Source organism: Petaurus breviceps, unplaced genomic scaffold (genome assembly GCF_028583685.1).
Source record: "Petaurus breviceps papuanus isolate PSGF00001 unplaced genomic scaffold, PetGlider_PUasm1.0 90383, whole genome shotgun sequence".
In the NCBI taxonomy this organism is placed as follows: domain Eukaryota; kingdom Metazoa; phylum Chordata; class Mammalia; order Diprotodontia; family Petauridae; genus Petaurus; species Petaurus breviceps.
In genome coordinates, this window is record NW_027187234.1 from 1,202,075 (window position 1) to 1,216,515 (window position 14,441).

General features: G+C 41.4%; 1 protein-coding gene across 1 annotated transcript; it reads left to right on the top strand.

Moving 5' to 3' along the window:
* Positions 1 to 10,290, top strand: SOHLH1 (spermatogenesis and oogenesis specific basic helix-loop-helix 1). The gene is made up of 8 exons (XM_069108357.1): positions 1 to 143; positions 789 to 923; positions 2,152 to 2,299; positions 2,656 to 2,759; positions 3,918 to 4,033; positions 6,650 to 6,899; positions 7,514 to 7,593; positions 9,597 to 10,290. Exons 1-8 carry the CDS (start codon positions 64 to 66, stop codon positions 9,842 to 9,844), a joined length of 1,161 nt encoding a protein of 386 aa, XP_068964458.1. The 5' UTR covers positions 1 to 63; the 3' UTR covers positions 9,845 to 10,290.
* Positions 10,291 to 14,441: the final 4,151 nt, after the last annotated feature.

The following is a 14,441-nucleotide window of genomic DNA, read 5'->3' on the forward strand; positions in this document are numbered from 1 at the left end:
AGGCGCCGCGTGGGAGAAGGGAGAAGAGAAACCAGGGAGGCTCCGCTGTAGTTCGCTAAAGTCATGGACGACTGGGACCGCGACTCCAGCCAAAGGCCCTTCCGCACGGGAGAACCAAGGGATCCGGCCAGTATTGGGCACAGGTGTGAAACCAAAGGTGGAGGGGAAGGTTCTTTCTAAAGGTCAAGGCTTCAACTCTTGGGTTAAGGAAAGAGGCAGAATCACGGGAATTTGCCCCTCTCCCATTCCTCTACCTAAGCTTCTCAGGCCTTGGCCCCTCCTCCCACCCCCCCCCTCCAGCAGGCCGCCTTGCCCTCCCCCCCCAGATCACCCATCCATAACTTCCACTCCAGCCATTCCCAATAGCCTAGCCGTCTGCCTTTACCCCAAATACTGTTGTCTTGCCTCAGTGCCCTACCATTAACCTCTAATAGCCGCTAGTCCTCACCCACAGACCCTTAACCCCCAAATCCCACCACCATTTCTGTCTCCCTCACTGCATTTGGGAAAGGGGTAGTGGAGGTGGCAGAGATAGGTAGGCATGGGGAAGAAGATGGGGTGGAAGGAAGTATAGGGGCGTTTAGAACATGAGTGAAGGTCAGTCTGAGAGTCTGAAGTTATTAATATGTGTGTCATCACCTCATACCACAAAGCACAGCTACAGACTTACCCTATTTTGGTGTCTTGGCTGTTAGCCTTTTGGGGTTCCATTGTCTCTAACTCAGTGTAATTTTAAGGGTGCAGTGTTTGTGTTTTTCCCTTCTTGTCTTCTCTGGTTCCTCTTTCAGCTCCTCAAGGGCCAGTGCCTGGTCTTCTGAGGGTAGTGTTGGGGACTCTGGAGTGTCCAGGGATATGTCAGAGGCTTTCACTGTTGCCCAGGTACAGATCCGAAAGCAGAATGCTATAACAGAGAGAGAAAGAAGGTGAGGGCCTGCCCCTTGTGCAGGGGGAGGGTCAAATAATAGTCTTGTGTAAATGTGTCAACCATTCAGCCTGGTCAGGCCCCTTAGGGAGGAGAAAAATAGAAAAACTTCTATTCTATGACAATGTTTTAAGCAGATAAGAGAATGAGTGTTTATTTTCCTTGCCAAATGGATCAACTCAAAAGATTGGGAGAACCCAGGAATAAAAAAAAAAAACCCAACTCTAAATGGTGCACTTAAATATGAGGGAGATGATTTGGTGTTATTTTAGTAGTTGGACCACTGAGAGAGAGAGAGAGAGACAGAGACAGAGAGACAGACAGACACAGAGACACAGAGACAGAGGTGATGATCCCCAGGGTTCTTTGTTCTGGTCCTACCTTCACCCAGTAATGCCACACAATTGTGATCAAGTTACTGTGCTATTTTTTTGCTTCAAATTTTCAAACTGTAGGATGGTAACCGATAATTTTAGCTCCTTTTCCACCTGCCAGTTTTAGAATTGACAGATGGCTAAAGCCCTTGAAAAAAATTTTTTTTTGAAGTATCCATTTGTTGGGTCTGAATAGATACGCCTAGAAATTTGGATATTTGGATGTTCTGGTGTTTAAACCCAGCCTAGTAGGAGTGTCCTAGAGGATTCTTTGACTATCATGGAAAAGGGGGAAAAATCTACCCTTTTCATTGACATCATAGTTCCCCTATATAATTATGACATTACTAGGATTTGTGGTATAGTAGATAGTAAACTGATCTCAGACTTGGGAAGACTTCTATCAAATCTTGCCACTGACATGTATTGGCTATAGGACCCTGAGCAATTAATTTAATTTGCCCCTGGGCAACTCTCTATGACTATATGTTGCAAAACAGTTGTTTATCTGCATTGTTAGAGAGAATTTGCTCAAAAGGAACTCCTAATAGTGAGGGAATCATAGTTCTAGACCAACAAATCCCCAAAATACAGGCTTAGGGAGTTTAATTTGTGGTCAAGGTTAAGGAGTCATTCATTGGACACTAAATGGAGTTAATTGACTCAGACCCACAAAACCAAAGCATCACCATTTCCATGTAGGACAACTGAGCTAAGCAACCATCAGCTTATAAGTTTATGGGACTTAGTGTTTTCATTTGTGTAATCTCAGCTATTCTCTCCAGAGGAGTGAGACTCAAACATGGATTGTTTGTTTATCTGGGCATGGGGGTGGGGGTACTTGGGTATAAACAGGAAACGAATTTCTGTAAGTTGTGAACGGCTTCGGATCCTGCTGCCCAAGTTTGAAGGTCGTCGAGAGGACATGGCCTCCATCTTGGAAATAGCTGTACAGTATTTAAAGCTTGCTCGAACCCTTGTGCCCACAGAAGAACAGAGTACCGTGAGTTTGATATAAATATCACAGTTTGAGTAGGTTGTCTTTGTAATTGCTATGATGTGTCCCATTGTGTGGAATGAGGCTTCCCTGGGTCAGGAGAGGAATGATGTGTTTTTTAAGGCATGAGTCTTCAATCCTGATTATTAAATTACAATTTATCATCATGGCTGATGCCTGAGGACCAACACTTCATTCCTTTCAAATTGCTGAATATTTCCACTTTCCCTCTATGTGGGAATCCTCCTGTAGATTCTACATATTCCAGAAAGACTTGATTTGGGGGTATCTTGCTGTCTTCTACTCCCATTGCCAGGGTCCTGCAGGGGTGCTGGCTCTCTGCATGAATGTTTAAATTACAGATTCTCGCTCCCTCGGAGGAGGTATGTCAGAAGTGGCAGAAGAATGTGTTGATTCCAGATACCAGAAAGCAGATTTCAGAGATGAGAGCCTTTGATACAGCCAGGTTAGCATTTCAACATTTAATAAATCCTTTACTTCATTTCTTTCCTCTCCCCCACCAAAAAGAAGATAATACAACTAATTTATAGGGATGGGGGACTAGGCATGGGATTTCATTGGTTGTGATAACTCCCTCTACCAAATCAGGTTGGTATCTTTTTTACAATTTATACTTTTAGTTGCTTGAGGAGCTAAGAGGTGAATCGACTTGCTCAGTGTCTCTAACTAATATGTATCAGAGGCAGAACTGGAATCCAGGTCTTCCTGCTTTGAGGCTAGCTCTATAGCTATTATCCCATTATGCCTCTCAACTCATTTATAAAACTGATGAAATTTCAAGACACTATCATGCCTTCTTAGATTAACTTTTGGAATAGTGGCAAGTGTACCAGATTTGGAGTCAGAAGCCCTAACTTTGCCATTTACTGCCTTTTTGATTTGAAGGCTTTAAATTTTTGAAGGTTCTTTGCCTACATTCACTCTTTTGACAGATATGAAGATGGTTTGTAAAGTACAGATTGCTAAATACATCCTTCACAAAAGTCCTGTTTGAATCCCCTGCCTGGATAGGGAGGTGATTCAGGGTTTTTGTGTTTTTTTGTCAACAAGATGAAAAGTATGACCTTCTAAGCTGAACGTTCTTTGAGTGTGAAGTCTTTTGTTCAAAGACCAGCCTAGCTAAATGTAGAGAAGGTCATGACCATGTGAACATAAGACTTATATTTTAGACAAGGGCTTCTTAAACTTTTTCCACTTGACAGCTCTTGCTGTATGGAGTGGAGGTGGAATTCAAAACGATTGGATCATTTCTACAAGCAGTAGTGTGATCTCAGATTTGGGTCCATGGTTAGGGACAGTGGGAGTTAGAGAGGGGCTTGTCATGTGGTAGAAAGTATCATATATGTTACTGAATGTGCCCACGTTAACTGCGAAGGTCTTTGCTGAACTTTGTGCTGTGGTCAGTTCCCCAATTCTTTTAGGCAAATATGGAAATTCTGTTAGTTTATTTTGGATCAGAGTCATAAATTTGGATTTGGAAGGGACTCCAACATAGCCTACTACCTTGGGGAAATTAAGATTTAAAAATCTGAAAATGCCTTTAGCTTTTTGGAAGTCTTTGCCTGGAAGCCCCAGTTAACTGTCAGTGTCTTTCATTGGTCAGACAAAGGGGATCCCCAAGCTTCCCGACTACTCCTGTGGAAAACAGCAAACCAGCACTGAAGTTGGGTGAGTCTGTGGATAATGCCTTGGAAGACACATGTTCTGTCTTCGAAAAAGGTAAGTCAGGGGCTGAGCCTATTGGAAACCTTTCCCCATCAACAGGCTTGACATGAGAGGGAGTCTCTGAGCTGTGATTAGAAGTTCAATGTCAGTTCTCTGTTGGTAAAAGATATGTTCTAACAGAGCTAGTTATAAAGTAAACCTTATTTCTTCCCTACTAACTTCAATTATAAAATTGCAACTACGTTCCAATGAATATAAATCCTTCAATAGATTGACCTGAATATCTTGGATTAGGGAGAATTAAGACAAAATCTGGGCATGGAGTTTTTTGTTTGTTTATTTATAGTACTAATCTCATTCTGGATTCTTCTTTCTTATACTTCCACATAGATCTTTATCTGTATCTTAAATGTAGATATCTATTAACTCTTCTATCAAAAGAAGGAAAATCTTCCTGTGTCCCTCTTTTGGCTCATGCTGTTATTCATTCATTCTACTTGTATCTGCTGCTCTGCCTGGTTTTAGTTCCATGGAACGAGATGCCCCTTTGTTCCCCTCCCCCAATATTAATTATACAGTATATAAGACAGTATTATTATATAATGCTAATGTATAATAAAACATTAATTGTATCCCCTGCACTTAGCACAGTGCCTGGCACATAGTAAGTGGTTAATAAACGTTTATTGGATTATCAGATTGGAGTGTCTTCTCCATCATCCTTACTCTCTCACTTCAATCTTTTCTTGTCTCCTTCCTTCTTCCCCGTAGCTTACAAACATACCCACATCTCCCCATTCTCAAGAAAACATCACTTGATCTAAATTATCTATTGTCCCATATCTCTTTTCCCTTTTGTGGCTAAATTCTTTCAGAAATCCATCTATAATTGATGCCCCTACTTCCTTTCCTCACACTCTCTTTTTAACTCTATGGTCTAGCTTACAGCCTCAGCATTCAACCAAAACTGCTCTTTCCAAAATTAACAATGATCTCTTAAGTGCCAAACTTAATGGTCTTTTTAAAAATCTTCATCTTTCTTGACTTCTCTGCAGCCATTGACAATGTTGAACATCTTCTTTTCCTCAATACCCTCGGTCTCTAGGTTTCCATGGTGCTATTCTTTTCTGGTTCCTCTCCCACCTGACCATTACTTCTCAGTCTCTTTTGCTGGGTTTTCATCCAGGTGGTTGTTCCCCAGGTCTGTCCTGGCCCATCTTGTCTTCTCCCTTTATAATATTTCACTTGGTGATCTTATCAGTTCTCATGGCTTCAGTTATAATCAGCTCTGCTGATGATTTTCAGAAATGTTTTTCCCAGCCTTCTTTCCTAACCTCTAGTCTCATCTCCAACTGCCTGTTGGACATCTAGAACTGGATGTCCCATAGACATATTAAATTCAGCCTGACCAAAAGTGAGCTCAGTATCTTTCCCCCCTAAAGTCTCTTCCCCTATTCACCAAGTCCCCTAGGCATATAGCCTAGTTGTCACCCTCAACTTCTCAAACTCCCCTTCTCCCCCAATAACCAATCTGTTGGCTAGCCCTGTTAATTTTAATCTTCATAATATGTTTGCAGGGGCGGCTAGATGCACAGGATAGAGTGCCAGGCCTGGAGTCAGGAAAACTTATCTTCCTGAGTTCAAATCTGTCCTCAGACACTTACTAGCTGTATGATTCAAGTCACTTAATCTAGTTTACCTTACTTTTTTCATCTGTAAAATGGGCTGGAGAAGGAAATGATAATCCATTTACATATTTTGCCAAGAAAATCCCAAATGGGGTTATGAATAGTTGGACATGACTGAAATGAGCGAACAACAGATATATTTGCTCCCTTCTTCCTCTGACACTGTCACTACCCTGGTGAAGGCCCTTAGCACTTCCCTATTGGATTATAACAATAGCCTTCTGGTTGGTTTTCTTAAGTCTTTTCCTACTTCAGATCATCGTCTACTTAGCTATCAGATTAATCTTCCTAAATAGCATATCTGATTACGTCACACCCCCCCCCCCCCCCCCCCCAGTCAGTAAATTCTAGTAGTTCCCTATGGTCTTAAGGGTCAGATATAAGTTTTGTTTGCCTTTTAGTCCTTTTCAGGTCCTAGAATCTGAGGATTTTTCCTGGCCAGGGATCTTAGAGACCCAGAAAGGATGAAGTGGGTTGCCCAAAGGTCATCCAGGCAATATTAAGAGTCCAAATTCAAACTCACATCCTCTAACTCCAAATCCAGTGAGCTTTCTTTTACTCCTGCCCTGCCTGTTTTACCCTATATATGCTGTGTGTCCTCAGGTTCAACTGAAGGCTTCTTGTAGGCACTGACTGGACCTCTTTTTTCGTCTTTCCTTCTTTGCCCCCTCCCAGGTGCTGAGCATAGGTCTTTAATCGTTAGGGTTGGGAATTATGCTGGGGTTGATACTTTTTAGCTTTGGTGACCTTGGGGCAAGTTTCAAATTCTCTTAGTCTCAGTGGTGGGGAATGGAGGAAACATTTTTTAAACCTTAAAGTTATACAGAAGCAAAGTCTGTTAAGGGATTTCATATTGTTTCCTGCCAGGACAGGAATTTATCCTGGGGCCTGAGCCCAGTAGAAAGTGGGTGTTTGGCTAGAAGGGGGATCAAGAGAATTGGGGCTATTCATTCATGTGGTACTGACTGATTTTTTTGGAAAGGGCTTTCAGATCTGGCCCTACTACCTCCAGACCCAAGTCTCTCTGATCCTCCTATGCGGTCCTGTGGAAGGACCCCTTCTCTGCCATGGCATTCCCTCTTGCCACCAACCTTTCCTCTAGAGACCTCAGCAGTGGGGAAATGGCCAAGTCTGGTAGAAATCCGTCCTGGGGAAGCCATGTCTCAAGCACAGCTACTGAGGAACACACATGAGTCTTCTGATGTCTTGATGATACCCCCTCTGGATACCAGGTACAAACCCGTGTGTGTTCGTACCAGTACCCACAGTTACATACTTCCCAGCAAATCCTCATTAGCCACGTTTCTGTTCCCTGATCACCAAATTTTGCTTGGGCACAATGAAGAGAATATAAAACTCTATATTATGCACACAAATAGTGGAAACAGAGCACTGGTAATCCAAAATAGTAAATAGTAAAGTTTGGTTTTTCCATGGATGGGTTTTTTTTTTTAACAGTTTTCCTTTCCTAATTATCTTTTTGCTTTGCCTGATATAAAAATTAGTTTGCATTCCCTGAGCACACAGCAGCTGGGACGTGGGAAGGGCTGTGGGGGAAATGTTTTGGATGATGAGAAGTCAGCCAAGGATTAAAAAAAAATCCATGGATAATTCAGAAAATGGATGCAATATTCAAATAATAGAGAACTATTATTGTATTATTTATTTTTTCTTTTCCTCATTTTTTTTTGCAAGTAATACTCTGCCTTCTTATCTGAGCTCCTCTCCCCCCTTCATTTCTTTTGGCTGGAAAATTTAATTCCCCTCCAAGAAGGACAGACCAAAGATGCCTGTGTTGTTCATGCATGAATATTCACAAATGGATTCTTTTTGCTTTTAATTTCAGGTCAGTGTCAGAATCTGAAGTAGAAGATGAGATGCCTTTCCTGCTGGATTCTCACACTGACCAATGGCTTGGAGATCAAGGTGAGGCATCCCTGCGGCTTGCCAGGCTAGGACACTCCATAGTATGCTGGAAAAGGAAGTAGAAATCGAGCTTTTTATACAGGGAGAACTAGGCTTTCACCCCTAAAATGCTCCCCATCACAGAAAGGGTCCCTGAGGGTTGGATGGAGGGGAGTGGAGTGTGTATGTGTAAACGTGTGTGTTCCAGAGACAAAATCAGGTTTGAATTCCAGCTTTGGCCTGCTATGGTCTATGGACAACTATTGTCTCTTTATGGGTCCCAGACCTCTCATCTGTAAAGTAGAAGTAATGGATAATTTAAAGACCAATGTGAATATTTTATGGGATAAATCCATTATACTTGTAGATGTATGCCCCTACAGTTCTCAGGGTGTGGAGGTGACACTAGGGTTTTGAACATTAGGGCACTAGAACACAAGCTCTTACCAGACTAGACAGATTTAAAGATGGAGTTGACATCTGGTATCTCATCTGAAGACCAGACTTACTCTGTGCAACATATCTTTTCACGTGGACTTTGGCCACCAGGTGATGGGTTTTTGTGGTCATAGCAATTTATGATAAACAAGGCACAGAAAGTGAGAGATCTGCACAAGTGGAGGGAGTATTCACACTGATAAAACAAGAGCTCTTTGGACATTTTCATGCATTTAGTCCAAGAAATATTAAGAACCTTGGGTTCTGTTTACTAGGGGAAGGAAGGGGTCTGCTCCTGTGATTCTATTGATATAGGGATCTTCCAGATGAAGAAATTCCATCTACCAATACAGGTTGGCACCTTCTTTGCAACTTACAGTCTCAGCGAGTAGCCTAGAGCAGTAGTAACAATTAATTAGAGGCAGGGCCAATAAACCATAAATAGGATCCCTGCTGCCACATATTGACTTAAAACAGCCTTACATATTAACATTGTATATGTTCTGTTGTATTTTATTTTATTTTGTTGAAAGTTTTCCAATTGCATTTTAATTGAGAATCAGAACTTGGGAATGTTTCAGAGTATATGTTTAACACCTCTAGCCAATAGTATGAGAGGTTAATTCACTTACCAGGGGTCATAAAGTCTAAAGTAGGACTTCGTCAGCTTTTTCTGTTAACTATGTAATTCTGCCTCTTTGCAATAGGAATATAAAGACAAAAAACAATTTCTACCCTTAAGGAGGGCAGTTGGGTCCTGTAGTGGATAGAGCACTGGGCTTGGAATCAGGAAGACTCATTTTTCTGGGTTAAAAATCTGACCCTGGACATTTACTAGCTGTGTGACCCTGGGCAAGTCACTTAACCTTGTCTGCCTCAGTTTCCTCATCTGTTAAATGAACTGGAGAAGGAAGGGGCAAACCACTCCAGTATCTTTGCCAAGAAGATCCCAAAATGGAGTCACGAAGAGTTGGACATGACTGGAACAACTGAATACACTCACACACATCCTTAAAGAGTCTATATATAACTTGTAAACAGTTAAGTATATGAACAATAATGTGAGAAGGAAGGGATGGGACTGACAACTTGGAATTAGGAAATAATAGCCAGCTTTTGTATTGTCCTTTAATGTTTGAAAAATATTTTACATATGTAATCTCATTTGATCTACATAACAACCTTTTGAAATAGATTCTGTTATCACTATTTCACGGATGAGAAAAATGCTAAGAGATTGTGACTTGCCTAGGGTTACACAGAAAAGAAATACTTCATATGGAAGGTGGTCCATGAGCTGAGCCCTGGATAAAGCTAAGGACTCTAGGGGGTGTAGGCAAGGGAGGTGTGCATTAAAGTATTGGGAACAAATTGATGGTGCAGAGGTTAAATGTGTGGAGGACCTTAAAGCCAAGTGACTTTGCTACCATCATCCAGAAAGCTTGTAGCAGACCTAGGTCTAGAGCACAAGGCATCCTAATTCACCACTTTTTCCTTTATACCATACTACATCTTTGGAGTTGGGGTTTTGATTTGGAAGATAATTCTTTACATGTTCCACTAACACCTGCTCCCATTTGATCCAGGGCCCCAGGATGTCAAAGGTGGTGAAACCCAAACCTGTTCCATGACAACCCCACGCGTGATGGGTACCAAGACTTGTTCCCAAGATGGGCTTCTCTCCAAATCAGACCTTGAGTTTCTGCCTGAACCTGAGTTCTGCCTCCCAGAGTTTCAGAGGAATCTCCTGGACCATTTGGAATTTGATTCAACCTCTGTGACCCTAGCTCCTCAGGAAGAAGTGGACAGTATATTTCCTTATCTATTTTCTTAGGAGTTATGAGCTATGTATTCCTGAGCCTTGAAGGAATCACTGCTAAGTAGGTTGAGGATGGGAGGGGACAGAAAATAAGAGATTTTGAAGCAGCGCAGAAACCAATATACATCTGGGCACTTTATTTTGGGTTTGGGTTGCAGCTGCAGCCTAATTTGAGAGAAAGAGGGAGGGCCATGGGGAGTAAAAACTGAATATTAAAGAGAAGAAGCAATTTTCTTAGAGGAAGCAAAACTTTGTAACTTTTGCATAATTGATACAATTCAGTAAGCGGATCAGAGTGGAAGCTTAATCAGGCAGTTCTGATGGAGTTAGATGAAAGTCATCTGATCTATCATTTTGTTTCTGTGAAGGCCTTTTCACTATTAAATCCACAAATAACTGACTCTTGGTCCTCTGGGGGAGGGTCATTTGTTCTCTTTGTACTGCTTTTTTGGATTTGTGGCCTAGAGAGAATAAAAATGATACAAAACAAAACAAAACTCATGTACATAGTCTTAACTGAAAATTCTCAGTGTTTCTGTGGGGTAATGAGGGCAGGCATTATTAAAATCTCTTGCTGGGGAAAAACTGATTCCTAGTACAAAATTAAATGGAGTTCAAACTAATCCAATATCCCAGATCCCAGCCCAAAGTACTCTAGATTGACTCTGTATGCCATCATGACAGTTTACTATCATGGATTCATTCACCAGTCTTCTATATTGCAGGGGCCAATGGGATTTGTGGTCAATTGCTTGGCTCTGCTTGGCCACTGCACCTGCTTCCTGCTCTGAGGCATCCTTGTTCTGGTGAATGGGCCTTGTCCTCTGGCCCAGTAGTGACTGTGTATCACAGCTACAGGGATGCTTTGGCTGTCTGGATATCCTGCATCTTGAAGATTTATTGGGATGCATGTGTAGGGAGGCAGAGAGCCCAGAGATGTCTCTGACCCTAGTCTGCCTGGTTCTGCCTGGTTCTGCCTGGTGCTTGGTCCCTGACCCTGGTTGATCTGCTTTCTCAATCCTGAATCTTATGTCACTCTTCTGTGATAAACACTGAGAATTTTTTTTTTTAACCTGGTCTCACTTCTGCTCTGCCTTTTGTTTTGACTGGGATGGTCTTTGGGTCCATTATACAACTGGGCCAAGAGCTTCCAGAGTGATTTTTAGTCTGTCTTTTCAAAGAAGTATCTAAACTTAGATAATTGTACAGCAACATAGACAAAAGAGAACTCAGGGGTCATCTAATCTATTGCCTGATATGATATGAGCCTGATATGATAGCATTCACAATGTGACTAACCCATCTCTTAGCTCCAAGGAACCAGGAAAGAAACTTTATAAAGGGCAATCAAGGTCAAGGCAGAAGACAAGTTATATGAAGTTGAGCAGATCTGAGGAGTTGTCACACAAAAACATTACTTGCCTCGTGATAGAGAGGCGGGGTTGATGGTAGTGGTGGATTAATATAAGTAAGAAAAAGTTGCAGAACTCTTTAGAACTTTAGATGCAAAGTGGCTTTGTACCATGGACCCCTTTTGTGATCTGTGAAGCCTATGGACTCCTTCCTAGAATACTGTTATTAAATACATAAAATAAAATACATAAGGTTACAAAGGAAACCAAAGAGTTTTGGGGACTAGTAAAGACCCAATTTCGTTGGGACTTGTACACCCTTTACCAGCGGATCATAACTACCTGTAACTGGAAGAAGAGAAAATAACTGTGAGTCATTTTGAGAATTCCAGCATTGGTGAAATAACTGCTTCTAAGGCTGCATGGGCATGCAGCTACTTTCAGCTATTTTTTTATGTTCCAGGCTTGATTAAGACAACTTGGGAAGAGGTAGCAGTGATGATAACTAGTCTCTGAGAATGGTGAAATAAGAAGTGTAGTTGGAAACAAAGCCTAGATAGAGAATGAGCATTAGTTTGGAGCGAGGCTTAGCACAACTGCTGAGGCCGTTGTGGCTTGGCTCAGTGTTGAACCCTGAAGTGAAAAGAAACTGTGTGTGAGTCTGAGTCCTGGAGCAGTCATGGTATTGGGAGCCATGGTGGGAAATCCCCATTAAATCTAGTATTTTATCCAAAGGGCAAATTCTAAGTTCTCTGTAGTTTTTGCACAGGAAAAGAGAGTGCTGGAGGTAGAGTACAAAAGGATCCAGAGCTTGTATTATGCGTGTGAATTAGTTCATAACACATTGGCTCAGATGAAATGGACTCTAGAAATACATCAATAGGAAGACTAAGGATCTAGCAAAGGAAACGGACACTAGGCTTAGAAGACCTCATCTGAGCATTTCTGTATCACAGCTTACAGTATGAGAAGCATGTGCTCCCGGCTGGGGACTGAGTATACCTCCCACTCTGACAAGTTGCTTGGTTTGCTGATCATCCTCTTCTTGATACTCTTTACCATAGGTTTTCATGGCACTCCTGTCTCTTGGTTTTCCTACCTATCTGACCAGATGTTCTCTGTCTCCTTTATCTGGATCTTCATCAACATCATACCTGTTAAGTGTGGGTGTCCCTTAAGACTCTGTCCAGGACTCTTTTCTTACTTCACTTGGTGATCTCATTCATTCCCATGGTTTTGATTATCTCTATGCAAATGATCTTCAGATCTACTTGTTCAAGCCTAAACTCTCTCCTGACTTCCAGTTTCAAATTTCCAACTGCCTATTGGAATCTGGAGCTAGATGTCCTATAGACATATTTAACTCACCATGCTCCAAACTGAACTCAATATCTTTCATCCCAAACTCTCCCCACTTCTGAATTTACCTACTACATTTGAGACTGCCACTATCCTCTCAGGTACCCAGGTATACAATCCAGGTGTCATCCTCAAATTCTCACTTTCTCTCACACACCTCCCATTTCCAATCTGTTGTGTAGATCTGTTTTTTTTTAAACCTCCATAATATCTCATATACACCTACTTCACTCCTCTGACACTCTACCATGCCCTCATCATGTCATACCTAGAATTAGTAATAGCCTACTGGCTGGCCTCCCTACTTTAAGTCTCTTCCTATTCAAGTCCCTTCTCTACTCAGATGTCAAGCTGATCATCCCAAAATGCAGATCTGACTGCATCATTCCACTACCCAGTAAACTCCAGTGGCTCCCTATTAGGTCCAGGATCAAAAATAAAGTCTTTGATTTTTCAAGCCCTTCATATCTGGCCTTCTACCTTTATAGTATTCCTGCTCCTTATTCCACATACTCTGTGAACCAGTTACACTAGCCACTTTAATGTTTCTCAGTCATAACACTCCATCTGCCAACTCTGAGCATTTTCTCTGGCTATTCCCCATCCCTGGAATGATGTCCTTCCTCATCTCCAACTTCTAGCTTCCTTGCCTTCCCTGTTTCAACTAAAGTCCCATTTTCTGCCAGAAGCCTTTCCAAGTCTTTTTTAATCTTAGTATCTCCCAACTACGATTATTTCCAATCTGTCCTGTATATATTTTGTTTGAACATAGTTGTTCTCATGTTGTTTAACTCATTAGGCAGTTCCTTGAGAGTAGGAACTGGTTTTTGCCTGTCTTGGTATCCCCAAGTGCTTAGCACAGTGTTGGCACATGGAAGATGCTTAACAAGTGCTAGCTGGCTGACTTAATTGACTGTGCTATTAAAAGGGTGGTTAGTGAATGGAAGTGGTGATCACAGTATGCCTTCATCAGAAACAGAAAATGTCAGAGTAATATCTTTTTTTTTTAATTACGAAAGCTAGCAGATTAGGGAATGTTACAGATATAGTTTAGCTAGATTATAGCTAAGTATTTGATACTATTTGATGAAAAGAGAAAATTATGGGCTGGAAGATCATCCATTTAGATGGATTTGGAACTGGCTGAGTGGAGTAATTACTTGCCCAAGGATCATTAATGTCTGAATTCAGCTTAGAAGGTTGTATACATGTTGCCCTGTGCTGTATAATATTTCTATCTGTTAACTTGGATGAAGACAGAATTGTCAGAGCATAGCTAACATGCTGTAGAGTACAATTTAGGATCCAAAAAATCATAACAAGTTAGTGCTTTGTGCTAAATCTAGAAAGATGAAAATCAGTAGAAATAAGTATAAAATCTTAAACTTGAGTTTAGAAAATAAACTTCACAAGTATAGGATAGGGGAGGCATGTCTAGACATTTTCAGATTAGCAGTTTGGAAGAAAGATGTGGAGATTTAGTATATTATGAGATTAGCATCAATGTGACATATTAGCCTCCAAAATTAATTATGGCCTTAGAAAGCAGTAAAAGAGGCACACTAGGGATGTGATAGTCCTACTGTGTATTGCTTTGGTCCAACCTCATCTGGAGAATTATTTCTACATAGGTATATGTACTAGATGTGTCGAGTATGCTCAGGGATGCCTTCATGGCACACAGTCTTCATGTTGGGTGAGGCTACCCAGGGTCTGGAATCTATCAGGAGAGGAGCAGCTTTCCCACTTTCTCTCAGACACACCTCTTAGAGGCTCTCATATTGGAGGAAGATGGCTTCTCAAGGGTTAATGCATGCCCCCCTCAACAAATTCCTACTGTATTTTTTATCTTTCCTTTGCCTTCACCATATGCTACTTTTTACTTTTATGTATACATTTGT

Coding starts and splice junctions, on each gene's coding strand:
- SOHLH1 (XM_069108357.1), top strand. CDS start 64: ATGGACGACTGGGACCGCGACTCCAGCCAAAGGCCCTTCCGCACGGGA. Junction 2,300..2,655: donor CCACAGAAGAACAGAGTACC/GTGAGTTTGATA, acceptor TTTAAATTACAG/ATTCTCGCTCCCTCGGAGGA. Junction 6,900..7,513: donor ATACCCCCTCTGGATACCAG/GTACAAACCCGT, acceptor TTTTAATTTCAG/GTCAGTGTCAGAATCTGAAG.